This window comes from Vigna unguiculata, chromosome 6 (genome assembly GCF_037176805.1).
Source record: "Vigna unguiculata cultivar grain cowpea cultivar isolate G323 ecotype 2 chromosome 6, ASM3717680v1, whole genome shotgun sequence".
NCBI classification, from domain to species: domain Eukaryota; kingdom Viridiplantae; phylum Streptophyta; class Magnoliopsida; order Fabales; family Fabaceae; genus Vigna; species Vigna unguiculata.
Genome location: NC_140797.1, coordinates 31,563,373 through 31,588,234, shown reverse-complemented (window position 1 = coordinate 31,588,234; position 24,862 = coordinate 31,563,373). Strand labels below are relative to the sequence as shown.

General features: G+C 30.1%; 3 protein-coding genes across 5 annotated transcripts; 1 reads left to right on the top strand and 2 right to left on the bottom strand.

The window, feature by feature from the left end:
- Window positions 1–437: 437 nt before the first annotated feature.
- On the bottom strand, window positions 438–2,043 carry HVA22F (HVA22-like protein F). Its single transcript, XM_028074606.2, has 5 exons — window positions 1,891–2,043; window positions 1,609–1,635; window positions 1,318–1,440; window positions 790–1,042; window positions 438–715 (listed from the first exon to the last, which is right to left on the bottom strand). The coding sequence occupies exons 1-5, from the start codon at window positions 1,935–1,937 to the stop codon at window positions 689–691; spliced, it is 477 nt and encodes a 158-aa protein (XP_027930407.1). The 5' UTR covers window positions 1,938–2,043; the 3' UTR covers window positions 438–688.
- A 509-nt stretch (window positions 2,044–2,552) lies between these two features.
- On the bottom strand, window positions 2,553–6,345 carry LOC114186641 (large ribosomal subunit protein uL14mz-like). 2 transcript variants are annotated; one of them, XM_028074603.2, is made up of 4 exons: window positions 6,194–6,345; window positions 6,014–6,102; window positions 3,310–3,401; window positions 2,553–3,154 (listed from the first exon to the last, which is right to left on the bottom strand). In XM_028074603.2, the coding sequence occupies exons 2-4, from the start codon at window positions 6,045–6,047 to the stop codon at window positions 2,780–2,782; spliced, it is 501 nt and encodes a 166-aa protein (XP_027930404.1). In that variant the 5' UTR covers window positions 6,048–6,102; window positions 6,194–6,345; the 3' UTR covers window positions 2,553–2,779. The 2 variants fall into 2 exon arrangements, with proteins under 2 accessions (XP_027930404.1, XP_027930405.1); XM_028074604.2 differs by having other exon boundaries at window positions 6,014–6,074; window positions 6,194–6,330.
- A 14,212-nt stretch (window positions 6,346–20,557) lies between these two features.
- Window positions 20,558–24,533, top strand: LOC114188081 (zinc finger BED domain-containing protein RICESLEEPER 2-like). 2 transcript variants are annotated; one of them, XM_028076597.2, is made up of 3 exons: window positions 20,567–20,739; window positions 21,698–21,766; window positions 22,352–24,533. In XM_028076597.2, the coding sequence occupies exon 3, from the start codon at window positions 22,361–22,363 to the stop codon at window positions 24,350–24,352; it is 1,992 nt and encodes a 663-aa protein (XP_027932398.1). In that variant the 5' UTR covers window positions 20,567–20,739; window positions 21,698–21,766; window positions 22,352–22,360; the 3' UTR covers window positions 24,353–24,533. The 2 variants fall into 2 exon arrangements, with proteins under 2 accessions (XP_027932397.1, XP_027932398.1); XM_028076596.2 differs by lacking the exon at window positions 21,698–21,766 and having other exon boundaries at window positions 20,558–20,739.
- Window positions 24,534–24,862: the final 329 nt, after the last annotated feature.

Here is a 24,862-nt window from a genome sequence, read left to right as displayed (position 1 = left end):
ATTTGTAATATTAATAATCATCCAAAACAAAAATAAAACACCAAATGAGAATACTTTGTTATAACTAATATAAATTATTATGTCCATAGTGAATTAATTCCATTAAAATAGTGTAAAAAAATAAACGAGTTAACGACCAATTTAGTTTCAAAATTATGAAATAAGGTATTTTCTTTTAAAAATGTATAATTATCTATATTTTAGTCTCTAGTACTAAAAATTTGTCAATTTGATTCCTAACTTTAATCACTTTCAATCAACTTTATTCTTGACTTTAGTATGCAAACTGTGCATCAATCAATTGTGTCAACACAGTTGTGAAAGTTAAGGAACACGTTTACCTTTTTGTAGTATATGATATACTAAATTAACATAATATCAAGATTTAATTTTGTTACATGTTGCTCAAATTTAAACTACTATTAATTCATTAAAAATTGCATGATTCAGAAGTCTTTGATACCAATAAATGTTCAAAGTAGGGAACAAATATAAACTGAACATAAGTATTCATGTCTGATACACACAATCAGAGTCATTCTTAGTTTCATTTCCCTTGGAAAGTTCAAGATTGTTGGCATTTAACTAAATTATATATGGTTCTTAAACCTTGTAATTGATGCACAACAATTATTGATTAAAAGATATATGTAAATTCTTTGAAGCATCAATTTGGTGAAATTATTCTTCAGTGCCTCCTTGCTTCTCTATCAGCCTGCATATGCAATGTTATTTATGAGGTAAAGTTTGTTTATGCAGATCAAAAGAAAGATAAAAGTTATAACATACTGCTTTGACTACTCTCTCAAAGGCTTCAGAACCATGTGTATCTATATAACGTTCAACGGCTTTCCTTGCATCAAAACTCATCATCTGAAGAACTTTCTTTTGGTCTTCATGATACTTGGAATTTCCATAGAAGCTTCCTATGTTCCTCACATATTGCCTCACATAGTTCTCATATATGTAAGCAGCTCCATTGAACATTGGCAATACCAGCCAGAGGCAAAACACCAGCTTCATGTATGGCCAAAGTGGAAACCTAAACACATAAAAAACAAAAACTGTTCATTTCTGTCACAATTGTTCTGATATCATGTTCAATTCAACCATTTAAAGAATAACTATGTTTCTGTTAAGTTTCATGAAAGAACTTTAGAAAGATTAAGAGATTACAGACATACTTGTCAGTAAAATGTGTTATAGAATCTCAAGATTCCTTCAAAACTGGTTTTAGTTGATATATTTAAAAATCATAGTTTTAGTCTTGTTTTATGTCTTTTTTGGTTATGAATAGATCGAGTTTTACGCACATACCATGCTAGGATCTTGTAGCATGAAAGCTCAAAGAGGGTGATGAAGGAGTATAAAATCCAATATGTTAGCCACTGTTGATCATCCAAGGTTGAAGGACTCTCAATTGCCCTCATTGATGCGTATCTATTACATTTACTCATAACACAAGGCATTTAGTTATTGTATCCAATAGTAATTCATGCATCAGAGTATGTGAATGGATAAGTTTGTGCATTCATATGTTCATGTTTTCTTCTTGTTTCAATTAAGAATCAATTAGGAAGATAAAAGTTACTGTGTCCATGTACTTACAAAGGATATAGGAGCAACACTCCAGGCCTGGTATACAGAAACCAAAACAGATAAATTAGAATGTTAATAATTGCTGATAAAAGAATGAGACTGCATTATATGTACACAGTTTTATGAAACTATGGAAAGAGAAATTTGTTAGGTATAGCTTCCATTAAGAATATGCTATGTGATTCAAAAATTATATATCATTATTTGGTTTGAAAACATTACGGTTAGAACATAATTTGATATAATAATATGTCTTAATAAAATATAATGAAGTGATAGAGATTCATTTACCCCAATATTGTGTCCAAATGTCTTGCCATTGTTCCTAGGATGCCCATGATGAAGAAGCTGTTTTAAGATCTTTTGCTGGGAGCAGATTTGGAGAGTAGATGAAATCTTTGGAGTTTAGAATTAGATACATTTGCAAGTAGTTTCTAAGGTATATATAATAGTGTGCTAGCAGGGTGAAGAACTCAAGCAAAGAATGTTTGAGGGCCAACCCAAAAGCCTTCTTTTCCCTTATGAGAAGAAATAACCATAAAGGCCAAGTATATTTATTCTAAAAGATTAAGGTTTGCATGTGCTTTTGAACTTGAAAGTAGTATATTCTAGTTCATGTCACATTCCTTCCATTCTCCTCTTCTCTTTCCTTTTCACATTTAGTTTGTAAGTATGTGTATTCTAACATTTGAACCCTTTCGTTCTACTCACCAGCAAGATACTCAAAGGTGTTTATTGCTAATAATGAAATTGTTCTAATATATCCAATAATAAGAGTTGAAACAAAAAAAAAAATTGAAATACTTCTTCCTTCAACCTTCCAAAATACTTTAAGGGATCTCCAGATTCAAAAGCGAACAATATCTTAGATGCGGCAACTGACCCTTACAATTCTATCTCATCGGACTTGGGATCAAATCAGAAATAAAAAAAGAGCATAAATGGTTCATACGTTACACATGAAGAACACGTCAAATTTCGTGTCCCTAGTTCATTTTCAGGTCAGAAATCAAATAAAGTTGTAGTTATTTAAGTAGAAGTCTTCTACACCTCCTGTTTTACTTCTCATAAATTGAAAAAGTACTAAACTTACATCACACCAAAAAACCCAAAACATAAAAATGGTAGATGTGATATTGGAATTCATAACAAAATTTAAGGATGACCCTTTTTTTCTCATTTATGCAATGTGCCCTGCCAAGGTAAGAATCTTGACATGTTTCTTTTGTCTGAGCTCATGAGGCACTGGTCCAAAAACTCTGGTTCCAATAGGTTGGCCTTGCTTGTCAACAAGCACCACAGCATTATCATCAAACTTGACCTCACTGCCATCACAACGACCCTTTTGCATTGCTGCACGCACAACCACCCCGTATACAACCTTTCCTTTCTTCACTTTTCCATTAGGATGTGCTTCCTTCACTGATGCTATTATTGTGTCACCTAATCTTGCCCCTTTCTTCCCTTTCAGTGCCTGTATGCACATCACCTTTTTGGCCCCCGAGTTATCCACAACCTTGAGAACAGTCCTCATCTGTATGAAGGTGCGTTGTTGCTAAAAAAATGGAAGAGAGTTTTTGTTAGGGGTAAGAAAAAGAAAACACATTTTTTAAAAAAACATACATATCTATGCATAACAAGGAAAAGGTATTGCTTGCTACAATATATGCATAACATGAGAATATACAACTAATATATTCATGCACTGACCTGAGTAAACAAATTGTTGCATGTTATCTCATGTGATGTCGTAAGTAAACCAGGGGAACTGTTGCTCAATCCACCAAACAGAGAACGACCAACTATTTCAGTTTTTTGACACATCACACAAAAAGAGTAGCAAGTTAGATGTTAGAATATCATCTGGTCAACATCAAAAATATTCACTTCATGGTTCAATGCTAAAAGAAGATGACAGGAGAGCTGAGAGAGAGGAAAATATAAGAGCTTAACACGTGAAATTTCAGGTTAGTCCTGAATGCAGTTGTTGAACAAAAGGATCATTACATGTTCCCAAACAACAAAATCATCTTCTAATAATTTAAGTACATAACAGGAGATTCGACAAACTTCTCAGAGCTACACATGATACTACAGCAAAAATGAAAGAATGAAAGACAGGCTCTAAACAGCAACAAAATCTTAACATGTTGGGCATAAAAAACATCCTTTCAAAAATCACTTGCATAGACACAAGGAAGTTAAAGGTACAAATGAATGCGACTCTTGCTAAAAGGGCGAAATTCCAAGCAACTTATTAACTTTCCAAGTCTACATACTCGTTTCATTTTCACCCAGTGAAAGAAAGCTTCAACAGGGGCAACAAGAAGAAGAAGCTGAGCTTGCCTAGTAAGTTACAACTTCAATAATTGTTATTCTTAAGCAGAATCTGAGCATTGAATTTTCCCAAGTTCACTACTTCATTTTGCGAATGTGCAATTGAGTGTTTACTTATGAAATAAGCCTCATTTCTTAGGTTCTAAAAACTGTTTTACACATGTCAAGCTCTTACTAGAAAGCTTATTAAAGTGAAACTGACTTTCTATTTTTCAGTTCCTAAGTTTTAGTCATTAGTTCAAATCACACAAATGACAAAATTACATCAAATTTAGAGTCTATTTGAACGAGGTTCTCCGGAAGTTCATCTAGGAGAGAAAAATAAGAAAGAAAAAATAAGTTCTCCTCCATAAGCAAAATTGGCTTATGCATAAGTTAAAAATATAAATTTAAAGAATTCATATGAGAGCTTCAACAAGTTAGCTTATGCATACACTAATTTTAGCTTAAGGAGAAGCTAATTTCAATTTTTCCTCCTATTTTCCTCTCCCATAAATAACTTACGGGAAAACCATCCAAACAAACCCTTATAATGAGAAAAAGGCTGGCAGATATCTAATATTGTGTGGCTGTGATCCTACCCTCGAAACTTTCTCCATGCTTCAGAAAACGGGTGGTAGGAAAACAAAGTATGAGTGCAAGGTCACAACTCAACTCCACGCAATCTAGAACTAGATATAAGTAGTTCAGCCTCCCACATAAAGCTTATTGACTTGACAGTAAAGTGAATGGACTTCCCAGGCTGATAAACCAAAAAGAAAAGCTTCTGTCCGCACTCCTAAGAAGCATTTCAAGAATTACAAGAACTTAACATATCTAGCATTATTCAACACTCGGTCTCTATGAAAAATGAAATATCTAACTTAAAGATGCTAGCAAATATATTGGATAGGAACTCGAATTCAATGTTAAAGATCCACCTAACATGAGAAAGTAATGGGAACTGCATACCTATGACGCATAGGTGCGCTGCGCCTATATGGCTACCATGCCCATACCAGGTACATATTCCATGCTAGTACTCATTTGGTTCATGTGGTTATGTAGTTAATACCCTTCGGTAGGTTTTGTAACAAATGTTCTATAGGTTTGTTTAGACAAAATTCTCTGTAACAATTTCTAGGATTAAAAAATAAGAAACAAAAACAAAAAGAATTTCTCCATAGCTTAAAATTAGTTTATGGACAAATTAAAAAATAAAAAGTTAGAAAGTGATATTGGAGAGCTTCTACAAGACTGCTTACTTATAAGCTAATTTCAACTTTTGAAGAAGCTTGTCTAATTTTTTTTTGTTCGTATTTTTTCTCTCCTAGATGCCATTATGGAGAAATTTATCAAAACATGCCCTATGTACAGGATAAAACATCTATCATAGTTCATAACAGTGAGAAAGAACTAGTTTTTACTGCAAGAAAAAGGGAAAAGTCCCCCGGAAACCACCAATACACTGCTCTAGATATTTTGATGGGTACAGATCTACTTCTCAACGTTTATCGTTTACCATAAGTCTCCTAAACTTTTTCTTATTTCAAAGCAGTTGCTGGTCTCCTAACATAGAACCCACTCTCAATGGGCCAAATCAGTTGCAAGCGAAGCTCCTTTCTCTCTAACACAAATCCTAGTATTTCTTTGGCCAATTAACCTAACTAGTTAATAAATAATGACTGTTTATCAGTACATTTCAATACAACTTAGTTATCAACTACCAAACTGAATCAATATGATTCCAGTTCAGACCAATCAATGTGAATCTCAAACCTGTTGTCACTGAGCATTATGTTCTGTTACTTTGTTCAAAACACACAACACAATTGAAATAAAATTTCAGAGAAACCAAACACCAATTAACAGATAAACGGAAAAAAATTGAAAAAGAAAAATGGATCTTGGTAAGACAAGCATTTTTCATTTACACAAACATATTCGAGCTCATAACCATAAAGCATAAAATATTATATAACAAAATAAACTCTAAAGCTCCTCGTGTTCCAAAGCATAATTACCAGGTTTGGGAAACAAAAAATTCAATCTCCAAAATAAAATAAAAATACACAAGTTGGGTTGTGAAATAAGATACCACGAGAACATCTGGAAGCAAAAGTTGCAGCCATATTCGAAATTTGAAGTCTTCTTGCTCCCTATTGAAATAAAGACACGAACTTTTCACTGTAAAACGAAAAATAAAGAATACCCAGAAGGGAAAAGTTACTCAATGTGTAAATACTAAAGAGATTATGGGTGGGTTGAAATGTCTCACCTGACCCTAAACCGAAGAAAGAGTAATGATGGTCACACTCACACCGGCGGGTGCAGCACTGCAGCTTCTGATTCTTCTGCTCTTGCCAAAAGCTGAACGCACCGTTTCGTAATATATATTGTGCCTGTATTCTTTTGAATTTTGACCTTCATTATATCACTGCTAAATTGCCCGAGTTTTGGCACTTGATCGAATTTTATTACTATTTAATTATGTTTTAAGGTTTTAATGAATTTTTATTTGAATTTATATGAAATCTGTTCTTATTGATTGAGTGGTTAAATTTTTACATTTTTAATAATTAAATATTTTTCATTTAATTTTTCTATTAATCGGATTATTAGACTATCCAATATATTACTTATTTGTTCACATATTAAAAAATATAAGGTTATTTGGTCAATAAATAAATAAAATTGTGGTTAATAATATAGGATATTTTCGGTTTTTATCTATTCTTTAATATTTAAGATTTATTTTTTTATTTAAGTTTTTTTACTTTTAATGTTTTTTAGTAGGTGATGTGACTATTATATTAGTTCTTTTTATTTGTCTTTACGTGTCAAGAATGATGACGTTATATAATTAAAGAATAAATATGTTAAATATGTTTTCTATTCTCAAATTTTTAATGGATTTTGAAATCAGTTCTTTTAAACTGCAGCACAGTTTGTTGATATATGTAACGGTGTTCCAGAATTCAAATTTATTATTTGACACATTATGAAATAGTTGTCAATTGTAATTAATATACTTTGTTTTAAACAAAAATTTAAAATAAAAATAAAAGAACTTAAAGTCTTTGATGGTGCTTTCGAAAAGGGCCAAAGACGTGGAGAAAGAAAACTTGTTGCATTAACTTTGGTGGTCATCTTGCGAAAACTCATATGAAGGTTGGCTTGTGATAGGTGGTTTGCTTACTTGAACGGGTATAGGTGATTCGAAAGGTGGGTAGTGTTATTGAATTGGATATTTTTGTGTTTTACGGTTTACATTTTGCCATGTTTTTATTAGGTGAGATGAAATCTTGTGGTTGTCCAATAGGATTTGTTGGAGCTAGGAGAAAGAATAATGGATCTACATTTTCATCAATATCTTCTGCATCCTCACATATGGAAAGTAAGCTTTGTGATTGTGGGCAAAAGTTGTTACTTCTGAGAGCAAGTGTCGTGAAGAATAATGGGAGAATGTTTTGGAGATGTCAGAATTGGGAAGTATGTATGTGAAATTTTTTATTTGTGTGTGGTTTGTTTGTGTTATTTATGTATTGTTTTTCATTGCAAACCGAAGGACACTGTAACTTTTTCCAATGGACAGATGAAGTAGGACCTGAATTTGAAGAAAAGGAAGAGAAGAAGAAATTGGACGGGGGAATGAAAATATAGTGGAGGAGCTGCTGAAAATTAATATACAAATGATATTGTAGTTCATATACGTAAAACAGTAAGTTACTTTTATTGTTCTTACCAAAAATAGGATGAATAAAAACATTGTCATGCTTGTGATCAATGGCGGACCTAGGTTAGGATAAAGGGGAGTCATGGCTCCCCCAAACTTTTAATTTTATATATATATATATATATATATATATATATATATATATATATATATATATATATAATTTTTATTATTTTTATTAAGTTATATATATATTATATATTTTTATTGTTTAAAAAGTAAAATAAAAATTAATTTGATGGATTAGTAACTGGGTTAAAGAGATTAATGTTTTATATCTGGTTATAAGGTTTATCCACAACAAGTTATAAAAAAGTATGAAATAAAAGAAAGACAGATTAGGAAAAAGAAATTGAAGAACAGAGATAACAAATATGCATACTCACACGATCTCATGAATAAGTATCCTAATATGATATATGCATGTTAGATTTATGATTCTTCCATTACAATATTTCTCCCAAATTAAGTTTTCCCAAATTAGTATGAACCCTAACTATGATTTTAGGAATTTTTTGTATGAAATTGGCATACACCTTAACTATATTTTCTCAAATTAGTATAATCCAACATTATAAAATGTTGATATTTTGTATTTTCAACTACATACAATGAATTAGTTGAATACTCTTGAATTGAAATAAAAATTAGAATACTCATTTATGTGAATTCAACAAATTAAAAAAATTAAAAATTGAAAAGTTTGAATTGCATGATTAAAATAAAGAAAATAATTTTTTTAATTAAAAAAATTATATATAAAACATCTAATTTGGCACCCCTACATATTTTCTTCAAGTTCCGCCACTGCTCGTGATGGCTTCTGCATCATCACCTACAATATCATCTTGTTATACAATATATTTTGTGTAACACCTCTACTAAGGACGATACTAAAAATCATATTTTATAACGCTTACACTGAAAACATAATAATACCTATAACTCTAATGCAGTGTTTAAAGAATAAATAGAAATTTAATTTATTCACTAAGTAATAAAAAATAGATGTCTCAATATTTAAAAATCAAAGAATTTGTCATCTTAACAAAATATTTACAAATGAAAATAACTTATTTCTCTGGAAATACGAAAAATAACTAAGGAAAACTAATTCCCAAGAATTTCCACATAACACTCCTCAATGTTGTGCATCTTCTTCAATGCATGTGCTATCATATGCTCTTGTGTTAAGTCACGATTACTGTAGTCAAACACAAACAAAACAAACTAAAGAGTAAGCTAACAAAAAAAATATAACCTATAATTAAAAGGTAGTGCATATATTTTATTATCCAATTTATCTGCATAATTTACTTAGTTTCCAACATACACAATAACACATACATTAGCAAACATTGCCTCATCACAAGGTCTCAGACTCGCATAGAGTCGCAGGTTCACACAGAACCACTACCAGCTCACACAAAGTTATCAGTTCACAGAGAGCTACCAAATATCCTACTCATGTAAAAATGTTAGTTGTTATACTCGTATAAAGTTTTTACCTTTCACTCACGTAGAGTCCATCCACTTACTAACACAAAGCTTCTAAATCTACTTTCTCATGAAACCTAACAAATATCTTAACCAATTTATTTGAATTTTATATATTGGTTTTATTACTAGCCTATCAATTCCAAAATATGTGGAATTTTGTTTATTAGAATGATTTATGCTTGTTTCCTAATTTTAAGAACATTTAAAACAAAAATTAAAAGCTTTGTTTTCAAAAGATAAAAAGTCAAGCTAAATTTAAGTACATCAAATGAAAAGATGACATGTCTCAAAAAGAGTTATACATCTAATGTTTTAAAAATTAAAAATATGAAATAAAAAGTTATATGTTGTAATTATAAGTTTGAAAAATTTGCTAAGAGCTTGAAAGCTCTTAACCTCCTCTCTTCAAACTCCAAATATAAAAGACAATCATCTAAAGCTAACAAGAGTTAACTCAACAAAATTTGAATATAAAAAGAACGAAAGCTTTATCTTCTCAAACCTATCAAAATGTATAAAGACCCTCACATAATGTCAACAAAAGTATAAACGAAACAAGATCATTTATTTGTCTTTGTAGTTTTAATATGTTTGTAAGTTTGTACAACTTCAATTCCCTTAAACATGTTAATGGGCAATCATAACAAAGGAAAACCTCACATTCTAAATGTTGTGCTCTATGTGAAGATCATACCCAAGTTTGGCGATGCAGCTATGATAAAAGATTTTCTAGAGATATTAAATTGGGTTTCAACTGACTCGCTACAAGTTTGAGTTGAGTTGAGTTGGAAAAAGTTTAGTTTTTTTTAGTGTGGATTAAATTGAATTTGACTAAGGTTGAATGTAGGTTAACCCAACCAACCATTAAATTTTATAGATTTTTATCATTTCTGCTTTTTATTATAATTATTTACTATTTTTAATTGTGTAGGTTGATAGTTCGACTATTTAAAATATTATAATGTTGTTTGAATACTTTAAATGTTTAATTTATTTATTTTTCAGGTTATATAGCTTTAACACTTTAATTTTAAATGACTATATTTATAATAATGTTTGGTAAAATAAATTAATACTTTGGTTGTTCTGTTATGGAATAATGAATCAAGTCAATATATAATAGATATATAAAATAAATTGAAAAACTAAATCATTCTTAAATGAATCAACTCACCAACTCATGATTGGTCGATTCAAGTTACAAACTTTTTAGCACACAAAAAAGTAAATTGAATTGCACTTTAGTTCAACCCTTGATGAGTCAACATGTTGATAAGTGTCCAATATGTGATAAATTTAAGATGATTTTGAAACTTATCTTGTTTTTTATTTCAATGAATTTTTGTATAAATCACCCCAATTTAGCTTGTTTTGCAATTCCTAGTATCAATAGAGAGTCAAAGTGGAAAAATAAAGAAAGTGAATGAATTTCAAGCTATTAGGGCAAAATTGACACTGGTGCAGCTGAGCAATAGATTTGAGGTTTGAGTCACATTAACAAACTCATTGTAGAAGGAAACCTCAAGTAGTGAACCTGAGCCTAAGCCATGAAAATCCTTTTCTCTAGGAAGTTATCCTAGGAGCTGCAACACCAAAGCATGAATCTCTAGCCATGAAGGAAACCCAAATAGGGAAGAAACCTCTACACTTGCAACCATAAGTCCATTGTCGAGCACTACTCTGGACAGTTTATAAAAACATAGTTACACCCTTGTGTTTGACAGACTTTTTGTGAGGTTCTTTTGAGAGACTCCCAGAGAGTTATTGTAGACACTTTCTCTTGTAATTAGTAAATATTATTTGAGGGTAAAAGAGAGATGATTCTTCCATGTGTTGTAATGTTCTCATCTAGTATGAGGAACTAAAGCTCTCTAAGTGTTGAAGTCAAGATGTAACCCTTTGGAACTCTCTTGTATTGGTAGTGTTTTATCTATCGAAGTATGCTTTTATTACATGTTTGTGAGTTATTTTATGCTTAATGTTGGATTAATTGATCACTCATCTTATTTCACTAGTTTGGGATTGAGTGAGAATTGGTTCCAAGTTGTGGTCTAACTAATTCTCCTTATGCTTTTAGATATTAAGAATAAATCTAAGGTTGTAGTTGGTTATAGAGTCCTAACCTTAATGCAAGTGAGTCATTCAAGCAATCACTGAGGAATCACACTGAAGTTTAATGATCCTAAGCTTTAAGTGCTAGGAATGGACTTAAAGTTACACCTAAAGAGAACTCCTAGTACTTGGATGATTGCATCTTTGTAAGTACAAGTTGAACCAATACAAGAGAGGGAAAAAGTGGTGAAATCTAGCTTCAATACATCTTCACTGTCTTGAAAAAAACTTCTACTAAACATGTGTTAATATAATATTTGATATTTGAGATCAACGCCATTTTCGTATCATAAACTCATTTGCATATCCTTCATACAACTCAACCACTATTTTATTTAACTCAAACTAGTTAGAATTTGTGTATTCTACCAAATCCTTGTCGATTCAACACTTATTGTACTATAAACAACCCAATATACTTGCTGATAAAGAATTGATTGCATTAGAGCATCAACACCAGTATTAGTCGTGTTGGCTCACTTTGACACCCTAAATTTTTCTTTAAGCTTTCAACCTTACTCCATTAGGCAAAACACATAATTGTGCAACCTTACACAGGGTTTCAAGATAATGTGATTAAGAAGGACAAATTCATGTCGTATCATATCGCTAGTGGGAAGTGTCTATAAGATTATTTCAAAAATCTTATTAAAGAGATTGAATAAAGTGTTGAATAAAGTAATTGACTAAAAACAATATGCTTTTATAGAAGGTAGGGGTTACTAGATATTGTGGTGGCAATAAATGAAGTGATTGACGAAGTTAAGAGGAAAAATGATGAGTTGCATAATAGTAAAGGCTAACTTTGAAAAAGCATATGATTCTGTTAATTGGGAGTTCCTCATGTATATGATGAAAAGGTTAGGATTCTATAACAAATGGATAAATGAATTAAGGGATATTTAGAATCGTCATCTATTTTTGTCCTAATTTATAGGAGTCTAGCAAAGGAATTTAAACCTTCTAAAGGGCTTTAGGAAGGGGATCCTCTAGCCCCATTATTATTTCTTATTATGGTCAAATGACTAGTTGGGATAGTTAGACAAGCTGAAATCAAATGACTTTTGGAAGGGATAAAAGTTGGTAACAAACAAATTGCGATTAGTATGTTACAATTTGTTAATGATACTATCTTTGTGGCTAAAGCTAACTTAAACAATATTATGACTATAAAGATCATCCTTACATGTTTTGAATCGACATCATGACTTAAAGTTAATTTCTAACAAAGCAAGTTAGCAGGCATAGGAGTTCAACATAGGGAGCTTGAAAGGTTTTCATTATTATTAAATTGCAGAATCATGAATATACCATTCAAGTACTTAGGCATCCTAATATGAGTCAACCATAGAAGGAAAGACTTTTGTTGGATATGATATAAAAAAATAGGAAAAAGTTAGCCATATGGAAAGGTAGGCATATTTCATTTACAAGAAGAGTAACCTTAATAAAATTTGCATTGCCAACCATTCCCTTATATTATTTATCAATAATAAAAATGCCTTTGGTTGAAGAAAAAATTATTAGAATAATTCAGAGAGAGTTTCTATGGGATGGTGGGCATGAAGGTAAGAGAATTGCATGGGTTAAGTGGGAAGTGATATGCAAAACAAAGAAATAAGGTGGCTTACGGGTAAAGGATTTGAAATTGTTTAATATAGCCCTACTCGAAAAATGGAATTGAAGTGGAGACTTAGTATGGACATTTCAAGTCTTTGAAAAGAATTTTTGGTCTCAAAATATAGGTCATGGATGAAACTAGATCATGCAAAAGATGACTGCAAGGATTCATTATGGTGGAGAGATATTAAGAGAGTGTGTGACTGCAAGGCTAAAAATAACATGGAGAAAAGGTAAGGGAAATAAAATAAGGTTTTGGTAAGATAAATGGTTAGATGAAACTCCTCTAAAGGTAAGATTTTCAAGACTATACTTGAACTCCATCATAAAAGAAACCACTTAGACGAGGCTAAATTTTGGGTTTGAATGGAAAATACTTTTGGTGGATATACATTCATGCAAGCTATTGAGGGAAAGACATTGTATAGAGTAGAGCGGAAAAAGGGATTTGGAATGGAGAGAATAATACACAGTGCAATCAACATATACAATCTTAGCAAAAAGATGTATAAGTAGGGTAGATTTTTGCTTTGATAAGTTTTGGAAAACCAAAACTTTATCATTTGCACAACACTTTACATGATGGAGAGTCAAAATAGATCGGGTGTCTACAAAGGACTACTTAATGATTAGAGGTGTGTTTGTAAAATGTAAAAGGTGTGTATTTTGCCAATAATATAATAAAACAATTAATCATATTTTCTTTAGTTGTCGGACTACTGGTTACATTTGAAATATATGTAACTTGTGCGTTACTCAACCCTAGGTGTTGAAACTGATGAACATATAATCTTGTATATTATTTGTTCAAAAATAAGTTGTTGCAATAAATTTAATTTCAAAAATAAGTATGTACTATTTACTATTAAATTAATAATTACATTTACTTATAAATACAATTAAATCATTAATTTATATGAATATTTAAATTTTTTATTTTTGTTTTAAAATAATATAATATTTTTAACAAAATCTCAATATCAACTCAATTTTTTAATTATTATAAAAATTACTTTTAGATGTTAATTATTATTTTTTATTACTGCAGTTTTATTTTAAATATTTTTATAGTTTCTCTATTCTTTAAAAATTTTAAAAAACTAATTTTGAATTCTAGTTCCAGTTAATCAAATTCTAACATTTTTTTTCTTCACAATAAGAATGTGTTAAAGTGAAGTGTAAATCTAATTTTTCAAATGAAGTTCAAATTTCAGTTTTTCAGTATTGAATTTTAACCATGAACAATAAACTGTGGTATTCGAATACAAATTGTGAATAATATATCATAATTTCACTAAATTATGATTATAAATAGTAAACATTATTGTTTAAGTTAATATTGTCAATAATGTACTATTTGAAATTTTTTACCAAGAACCGTGCTTTATAAAAAAATTGATAAACTCAATAAATAAATAAATTATATCATATTATGTTATATAATTTATGTATGTGCTTTATTTTAATATTTATCTATTATTTTTTATTTTACATTTTAGTATTTGAAAAAGTTGTAAAATAACTAAGGTGGTCTAAACACAAGATAATGCAAAATTGAAATTATAGTTTGTACAAAGATATACTTTGATTTTCAAACTTTAAAAATAGAGAGATGTCTTTTTAATTAATCAGTTTTATAAAAGAAACTGAATTGTTGATTTGTGAATAAAACCGAAGAAAGATCACCCGGAGAATATTCACCGGCACTAAGCCTGTGTTTGTTTCAAGAAGTGAAATTGAAGGAGTGAATTTAAGAAGAAAGAAAAGTGAAATTGACTTGTTTGGGTTAAGAGAAAGATGACAAGATTCGAAGAGAAATGAGAGGAAAGTTTATAAAAAATAGTGAGTGATGTGATAAATTAAAAAAATAGTTTAATTGATAAGAAAATAAAATTACAGTTTACCTTGTATACATAAGCTCAAGTATCTATTTCTTCCTGATTCAAAAACAAGAACAAAACTTACTTGGATTTACAGAATAATCAAACAAAGCAAAACAAATTCTCTTAAAATAGCAACAGGGAATCACCCTCCTCTCAACATAAATAGACCCCATCAACCCCTCTCAACATTTTACAATAAAGCATTCAATATTTAAAAGTCACTTCTACCACAATTAATGCATGCAAGAAGACAACTGTCATTTTCTTTTCTTTTTTTTTTTTTTCAGAGTAAACTATTTAATATTTAAAGTTAACATCTACCACCACCCATCTCATGTAAGAGGACAACTGTATTTTGAAGGATATGGTAAAAAATAAATTAAAATAAACAAAACAAGAAATATTAAAAATTTACCATCATTTTTAAAATTTAATCCCAATAATTTCTAAATTCTATATCAATTATATTTATTTCTACCATAATTATCTAATACAATTTATAAATTACAAATTTATAATATTTTAACAAAAAGTGTTTAGTTCTATTCATTCGTGATTACTATAAATATTTTGTATCTAATCAAAAATTTATTCTAAATAAAATATTAATTAATTTAATATAATAATATAACTTTTATTTAATTAAATTTGAATAATTTATAATTCAAAATAAAGTATTAATTAATTACATTTTAAATGATTACAATTTTTTTATAATAAATATCATTTTTCTCTAATGGCGTAAAAAAGTTTAAAATTACAACCTAATTAATTACAACCTTTTATAATAAATATTATTTTAGTTAATGACGTAAAAAAATTAAAAATTTTCCGGTAACAGAAAAATTAAATTAAATGTTTTCCTGTAATTACGTAACAAATTTTAAAATATTATTTTAAAAAGGTATATTTTTAATTCTTTTTACCATAATAAAATACCATAATTTTTATTAAAGAAAAACATGCATTTTTAACAAACAAAAAAAATCAGTTATCCACGCTAAAAAGATAATATGTTATACAGTAAAAGACCAGAACAATGAAAGGTACAAAGATAAAATAGTAATTCTACAAAGACTATATAACTTTTTACTCAAATCTCTTTCAGAAAGGATCACTTTCTCCTCACTCCTTCAAATATGTCCTTGCAAATTATCTCAATCAGCCGAAACAAATACAACACTCACCTACAAATCTGTCATCTACTACAGTAAATAGGTAGAAACAAACAGAGGTTAAGTCAGTACGAGGATAATAGAATTTAGGTGTAGAAGAGTATATAAGATTGAGTGGGTAGTCCTTTTGAGAATGCTTGTATTTATTTAAGATGGTTAAAGTTAATTGACAAAATATTTGCTATTTGACTTATAATTTCCAAGTATATGTCAATTATTATATTTAACAAGATTATGACATATTATGCTCGGTATGATATACTTTAATTGTATTTATATAATAGGATTTTATGAGAATAATTATATTTATATAATGTTATTTTTGAAACTCAGATGGAAGGGAAGTACAAATGATGTTTTAGGCTTACATTTGTCTTCGAACGTGTCAAACAATATAAATAGCTTGAATGCTAGCATGAAAGGTTGTTTGACACATTCGAAACTCAATTGGGTTAAAATGATTATATCTATTCGTTTTTAAAGTTTGAAAATCAAATATGAGACATAGAAGAAGTTTTGTAAGATGTTCTCAACTATAAGGAGACCAGTGGCGGAACTTGCACAAAAAATGTAAGGGTGCCAAATTAGATTTGTTATATATAATTTTTTTTAGTTAGAAAAAAAGCTCTTCATCTTTTATCTTTATTTCCTCTGTTTAAAACAAACACACATAATAGTAGAATTCAAAAAATTATTACGATCATTCGCTATTATATCATGTTATTATATTATGATACCAAACCATGAATACTATTTTAGATAAGCCCTTCATACTTCATTAGTTTAATTTGGTGATATTGTCAAATTTGAAGTCGTTTTTCTCAAATCGCATTTTAATGAATTTTTAAATTCATTATATGTAATTCTAAGAACTTTAGAGATTTGTTTTTGATTGTCTTGAATTCTTGGTTCTCATGAAATTTCTCAAGTTTAGTTAACGTAAATGCATTTTTTCCATCTTTATCACAAACCTTCCTCTTTAAAAGAAAGGAATCATTTTTTTTACTTTTTATCATAATCTTTCTAATATAAATTTATCACCTCTTGTATATTTAGAAAAAATAAAATTTATATTCACAAATCACAATTATCACAATGCAAAACATAACAAAACTCATACCACTTTAATTAAATAAGCAACACTGTATAAATTCAAAACTTTAAAAAAAATTACCATAGGTAGCGAAAAACACAAAATCCCTAAATTTCATAATTAAAGGTTAGAATAATTTGGGGAAAATTATAATTAGCGTTCATACCAATTTCACAAAAGAATTCCAAAATCATAATTAAGGTTTATATTAATTTGGGATAAACTTAATTTTGGAGAAATATCCTAAAAAGAATCATAAATCTAACATACATAAATCATAATAAGATACTAACCTTGATATGTGAGAAATCATGCAAGAATGTATACTTCAATCTCAATCTATATATTTCCCAACCTTTATTCCCAATCTATCTCTTTGTATTTATTTCTCTTCACACACTTTCATGATAATTTACATGGTGAAAAGATCTTATAGCCAGAAAAAAAACTCTAATCTCTTTTATAAATCAATGTCTCCATTAAATTTTTTACTTTATCTTTTATTATTATTTTTCATAATATAAACTTAATATAAATAATATATAAATATAATTTTAAAAAATATATAAATATATATAAAAAAATTCAAAAAAAAATTTGGGGGAGTCGTCGCTCCCCTGTCACCATATAGTTCCGTCATCGAAGGAGACCGTGGACAAGTCTAAAGTTTCTCAAGATATTGAAAACTATAAGTGTGAACTATTTTATTTTTGTTTCTTATGGAAATATAGATGTTTTTATTTTATTTTGAGACTTATGATCAAGTTACATTAGATTAAACTAAATAATGAAAAATTATATTCGATATAAAGTGTTTTCTTTAAGTAAATAATTTTTGAACTTCTAAGAAAGACTTTTTATTTAAAAAAAGAGAAGAAAAATTAGTTGAAAGATCTCTCTTTTCTCAAATAATTTTATAGGCATTTTAACGTTATGACCTTAGTCTCATCTTGTTCACCAATCACCTTTGTACGATAATTTTTGCGCCAACTATTTTCTCTTTATCAGAATTGACATTAGCATCATATTGTAACCGTCAAAAGTTAAATAAACCATGACCAATCATTTTACAATTTGAACAAAATAGAAGCAATTTCTCATACTCCACATTAGTAATAAACACAAAATCTTGACCTTTCACCAAAATTTAATTAGGCAAATCAAATAACAAATCAACATCTACCAAGACGTGTGCAAGGAAATCTCAAGACTTATTCTTGGTGTAATCCTATAAAGATAAAGGTGTACCAATTCCATGTGTTATTGAATCGCTTTCGGTTACCAATACTCTAAAGGAAAACCATGAATACGAACCCAACATTGAGTTTTTGTGAGTTTCACGAAAGTCGGGACAAAGTCTTTTGTCCAATAAAAAACACGAAGAATGTGAGGAGATAAATTCCAAGTTCCAACAGCCAACACCTTTCACGTGTCTTCTAAAAAAGAAAAAGCAAATTCATAGAATCATTTGCCAAGTGGAATTACCTTCCATTGACCCAAAATCCTTCTAAGCCATATCAAGATATTTTACAAAGGTTTAAATGTGTAAGCGGTTTATCCCCTTTTGTTAACAAAATACACCAATGCAAATGATTTTTACATTCCTACAAACCAACAAGATAAACTTTTTTAGAAATCTGCATAGAGATCATATCTCCCTTTATACAAGGAGAAGGTAGTTGATACAAAGGAATATCACACACATTATTAAAGACTTGTTCAAATGTATGTTTTTGTCCCACACATTTGAAGAAGATTTAAAGAAAGATAATTTTTCGTGATCTTGATTTTGTAAGTAATCCTAAGGAATATGAAACCTCGAAAAAAAATCATATAGCTATTGCTCACCGAGCGAAAAACTCAACTGCCTCCAACATAGAATCACAAATGAACACTCCAAGTGATGCACGATTAGCACTCCATAAGCAAAATTTACATCTCTTTATTTATTTATCTTTAGTAAGGACCTAAATATAATTTGACAAGACTAAGTTCCCAAAACCAAGATGGAACACCTTTGTAAAAAAGATGGGACTGTGAGGTTGGTTGCGGTAGTGACAACAACTAGTTGAGGTTTGGTAATGGCCTAAACATTAAAAGGTGGATCAACTTGGTGGTATGAAGGTGGATGCAACGATTTGTCCATGTCCTCGAATAGGGTAAATGGTGAGACTAGTGACATCGTATGGGACAGTCCGAGGAGAAATGAACCCTTATTGACACTATATATCATTGTCAGTGTCAAAGAAGAAGTAGTTTGATGCACTAACACAAAAAAGGCGGGCCAACTCAATGATAGCTTCGTCACTATCGAGAACGGATGACGTTTAAACACTTGTCTCTTGTATGATGTTTTTCTAGACTTAAAACTTCTTAAAGGACATAATACATTTATATTTTTATTAATAACCAAATAAAATTATGTATAAAATAATTTTAAATAACAACGAATAAATGGAGACGTATAAAAATATTTTTAAAATATGCTTTAAAGAAGGATATATAGTAATCACAATTTTTAGGTCATATAAGTTAAAGTGTAGGTCAAATCGACAAATCTATTATTTATTTCTTATATAATAGTCATATTTATTTAGTTTTATAACATGTTATCTTTTTCAAAAGTTAAACTATAATGTTTAAATTAATTTTATTTTTATATATGTTAAATAAAATACAATATTATTGTTACTAATTTATTGTAATGAGACCCTTTATTTATATTGATGTTACTCTTCTTTATATTCTATATATATAACGAGACACTTTATTTAATATATTATTTTAATTTATAACAATATATAATATATATTAAGATATTCCTATTTGATATTAATTGTAAAAGTAGAAGATAAATAGTAGGCTTTCCACTCTTTTCTTATTCATCAAATTTGGATTTTTTATTTTAATTTAAAAATATTATTAAAAATAAAATAGAAAATACTTTATATATACAAAAATAGAAAAACATCCTTTATATGTTGTGGTAAATCGAGTTCATCGCTTTTAAATTTTTGGACACTTGAGTTGGAGGACTAGTTACCTATAAGATTATAAATATAAAAAACTAAAAAAATAATGAAAACTCTAGAGTTTTACATACCAGTTATTATTCTTGTTCACTATTTTTTTACATTATTTTATCTAACTTTTTTAATAGTTTGTTTTCTATCCTAATGAGGACTAATAGCAACAAAAACACATTTAATTTGCTGATCTTTTTGACTTATAATATTAAGTCATAAACAAAACATATTTTCATACAAAATACAATATGTTTTTAAGTTCACAGAAACATGATAGTAATAAGTTTATACCTTGGCAAGAATCAAGATGTAACCTTTTTAATTTCCATACCTGTTATCCATATATATATATATATATATATATATATATATATATTTATTTATTTATATTTATCATATTTTTATTATACTAAAAATAAAAAACAACCATATTTAGATAAACTCAACACATACTATAAGATATAAAAAAAAATTGTATTTTACATAAATGAATTTGTTCCATTTAAACTTTCCACAATAGCAGATGAATAGGACGCTTCTGCCTCTGTGTGACCACGTTTGCTTTCTCTTCTTCATTTTCTTTCTTCTTCCCTCTTTCACCTCCTAATTAGGGTTTTCTTCCAAACCCTTCTTCATTCTTCTTACGCACTACACCGAATCCCACCCATTATCCGACGCGGTACGCTGTTTCGTTCCTTTTTTTTTTTCCTACGACTTCATTATCATGTTTTTTCTTGTACATACATACACTTATTTTTATGTTCTTGATCTTTTATTCGTAAATAAAAGAATTGATTTATTATTTGTCGGTTGTAACAGGGAATTCTCTGTTGATTTAGCCAGAATTTCTTAATGGGTGTTTCAAACTTGTCTCAAAATCATTCCTTTGTTTATCTACGATTTGTATGGGTTATTTACTACTTAAAAAGTGGAAGTGTTCTTTTGGGTGTACCCTTTTTGTTATTATTATGTTTAGTTTGTTGCCAGAGGTTTAATTGTATGGTTGCATGGTGTTAGACGTGATTGATCTCATGACAGGGGTGGAAGTTTGCTTGCTGAAATATGGTGAAATTTCGGTGATGAATCGATGCAAAGTGTTGAAGATAAATTTACTCAGGATTTCTTGTTTCTTAGTTTCAAAATTTGTTACGAATGTTATTTTTAAATTCTTAGGTTTTGTATATCTTATTTTATTTTATTTTTAACAGTGTCCTGTACACTGACTAAAAGTCTCTCCGACTAAATTTTAGTATTTTCTAGCATGGATCATGAATGGCATGGGAAATGCAAAGCAAACTTTGATCTTACAACCAGCTTTATTTTTTTTTTGCTACATTTGTTTTGAATTTTTGAGATTGGTTCTGCTGCATGTTATTTTCTATAAATCTGTGCTGAGTAATGAAATGTTGAACCTCATGTAACTCTGTGATCTTCTTCACTTTCTAGTTTTTATCTTTGGATTTTATACAAGTAGTTCTGCCTGGATTATATTACCCTTAGTGAATGAAGAATTCATATTGTGAGAAGGGATCATTCTTCCCTGAGAGTTACTTCTATAGTTGAGGATTAATTAGATAGATGTTTGATTAATTGAGTTGAATGAAATTTCCTGGATGCATTTTGTTATTGATATATAGATAGTGGACTTCGATGCAATTAGAAGAATCAAATGTCATTGGAGGATAGCTGTTACCCTCTATGGAATTGTGAGAAAAAAATCCTTTGTCTTTCAATTTTCAACTTTTAAAATACAAATAAACTTTTTTGATGTGATTGTTTCCATTATGCAGTTCTTGCTTCTTAAACTTGGCCAGTGTCTTAGAGGCAACATTAAAAGTTTAAGCGTCTTTTGTTAGTCACTTATTGAACTGAAGATTACCTAGACTGTATCTAGAGCTTTGGTTCCCTTTAAAACTTTTATTCTAGTAGCATTTGTATGCTGGGAAATTCGTGAATATTGTAATATTGAGTTTATTTGTAACTTTAGGCTTTTAGGGACATTGTGCCCTGTTCCAGCGTCTTGTATTGCATCTTAACTCACCCCCTTCTGAATCCTTCTGATAATAGCCATTCATATTTTTTTTAAAACTCTGTATGAATATTAGTTCTGAAAACTGGACTAGTTGTTCCTAACCTCCATACAGTAACAATTTGTTTACAATTTTTGATTTAAAATCTCCTTGCAGTTTCATCATTATAAACACACATGCACCCACATTACATAGCATATAGTACATTTTAACCCGCTAAATGGAAATGTTTGAATTAAATTTAATAGTGCTTTCTTTCAGGTTCATGCGATGGACATGTCTGATGCTGTTATTGTCAAATCTAGTAGGTTAAAATCGGTGGTGTGGAATGATTTTGATAGGATTAAAAAAGGCGACACCTGTGTGGCTGTTTGTAGGCATTGCAAAAAGAAACTTAGTGGTTCAAGTACCAGCGGAACATCACATCTAAGGAACCATTTAATTCGGTGTCAGAGAAGGTCTAGCCATGGCATAGCACAATACATTTCTACAAGAGAAAAGAGAAAGGAAGGAACTCTAGCAATTGCGAATTTCAATATAGACCAAGATACAAACAAAGATGATAATACCCTTAGTCTTGTCAATATTAAATTTGAGCAGACACAGTTGAAAGATGACTCTGTCAACCCCGGGACTAGTAACTTTGATCAAAGACGGAGTCGATTTGACCTGGCTCGTATGATTATTCTACATGGATACCCATTGGCTATGGTTGAGCATGTTGGTTTCAGAGCTTTTGTAAAAAATCTGCAGCCATTGTTTGAGCTTGTGTCGTTGAATAGGGTTGAGGCTGATTGTATTGAGATTTATGAGAGAGAGAAGAAAAAAGTTAATGAGATGTTAGATAAGTTGCCTGGGAAAATCAGTCTTAGTGCTGATGTGTGGAATGCTGTGGGTGATGCAGAGTATTTGTGTTTGACATCAAATTACATTGATGAATCCTGGCAGTTAAGAAGGAGAATATTAAATTTTATTAGGATTGATCCTTCTCATACTGAAGACATGGTTTCAGAAGCTATCATGAGTTGCCTAATGTATTGGGACATAGACCGTAAACTATTTTCCATGATACTGGATAGTTGCTCTACCTGTGATAACATTGCCGTTAGAATTGGTGATAGACTTCTGCAAAACAGGTTTCTTTATTGTAATGGGCAATTATTTGATATACGATGTGCTGCAAATGTTATTAATGCCATGGTTCAGCATGCTCTGGGAGCTGTAAGTGAAATAGTCATTAAGATTCGCCAAACTATTGGTTACATTAAAAGTTCACAAATTATACTGGCAAAGTTCAATGAGATGGCTAAAGAAGTTGGGATCCTGAGTCAAAAGGGTTTATGTCTAGATAATGCATCACAATGGAATTCCACATACTCAATGCTTGAAGTTGCCTTAGAATTCAAGGATGTTTTAATTCTCTTGCAAGAAAATGACACTGCCTACAAAGTCTGTTTATCTGATGTAGAGTGGGAGAGAATCACAGCAGTTACCGGCTACTTGAAGCTTTTTGTGGAGGTTATAAATGTTTTCACTAAGAATAAGTATCCAACTGCAAACATATATTTCCCTGAGCTCTGTGATGTTAAGCTGCATTTAATTGAATGGTGCAAGAATTCAGATGAGTATATCAGTTCTTTGGCATCAAGATTGAGAAGCAAGTTTGATGAGTACTGGGAAAAATGTAGTTTAGGGTTGGCAGTTGCTGCGATGTTAGACCCTCGATTCAAGATGAAGTTGGTAGATTATTATTATCCACAAATTTATGGCAGCATGTCTGGAAGTCGAATTGAAGAGGTCTTTGATGGTGTGAAAGCTCTATACAATGAACATTCGATAGGCTCCCCATTAGCATCTCATGATCAAGGTCTGGCCTGGCAAGTTGGCAATGGCCCACTTCTCTTACAAGGTTCTGCAAAGGATTCAAGGGATCGATTGATGGGGTTTGATAAATTTCTCCATGAAACTTCACAGGGTGAAGGTACAAAATCAGATCTAGACAAGTACTTGGAAGAACCCCTTTTTCCACGCAATGTTGATTTCAACATACTGAATTGGTGGAGAGTTCACACCCCCAGATATCCTGTCTTATCCATGATGGCACGCAATGTTTTAGGAATTCCAATGGCAAAGGTTGCTCCTGAGCTGGCATTTAATCATAGTGGAAGGGTCCTTGATCGTGATTGGAGCTCACTTAATCCTGCTACTGTTCAAGCTTTGGTGTGTTCACAAGATTGGATAAGGAGTGAACTGGAAAATTAGATTGCTTTTTCCCTGCATTCTAATTGTACATGCCAATTCTCCCCATAGAAATATTCCCATGTAAGTTATATATCTTCTAACTCTACATTTCAATCTTCTTGACCTTTTGATACTCTGGTTCTGTTTAGCCATAGCATTATGCAACTTAGCAAGTTATTTTATGATTCTTTTACATTCCTTACTAGTAACTGTTCTGGTAGTCTGTGGCATCTTGAAAACTTAATTTCTTATCATGCAAGTCAATACAACTTTAAACTTTCGTCTGCATAAAACAACCATTCTTCATCTATGGTGTATTTATACTCTGACCAATTATGAATAGAAAAATGTTAGCATCATACTTGTCTTATCTGTAGGAATTGAATACATCTCAGGAGTTTAAAACAACTCACACCCTCTTCAACCAATTAAGTTATACCTCCTTGACAAACAACATTTTTTTTCAACAGTATTAGTATTTAAAATTGAATAATTGAACATTGCATGAAATTGTTTTTTCTAAAACAAAAC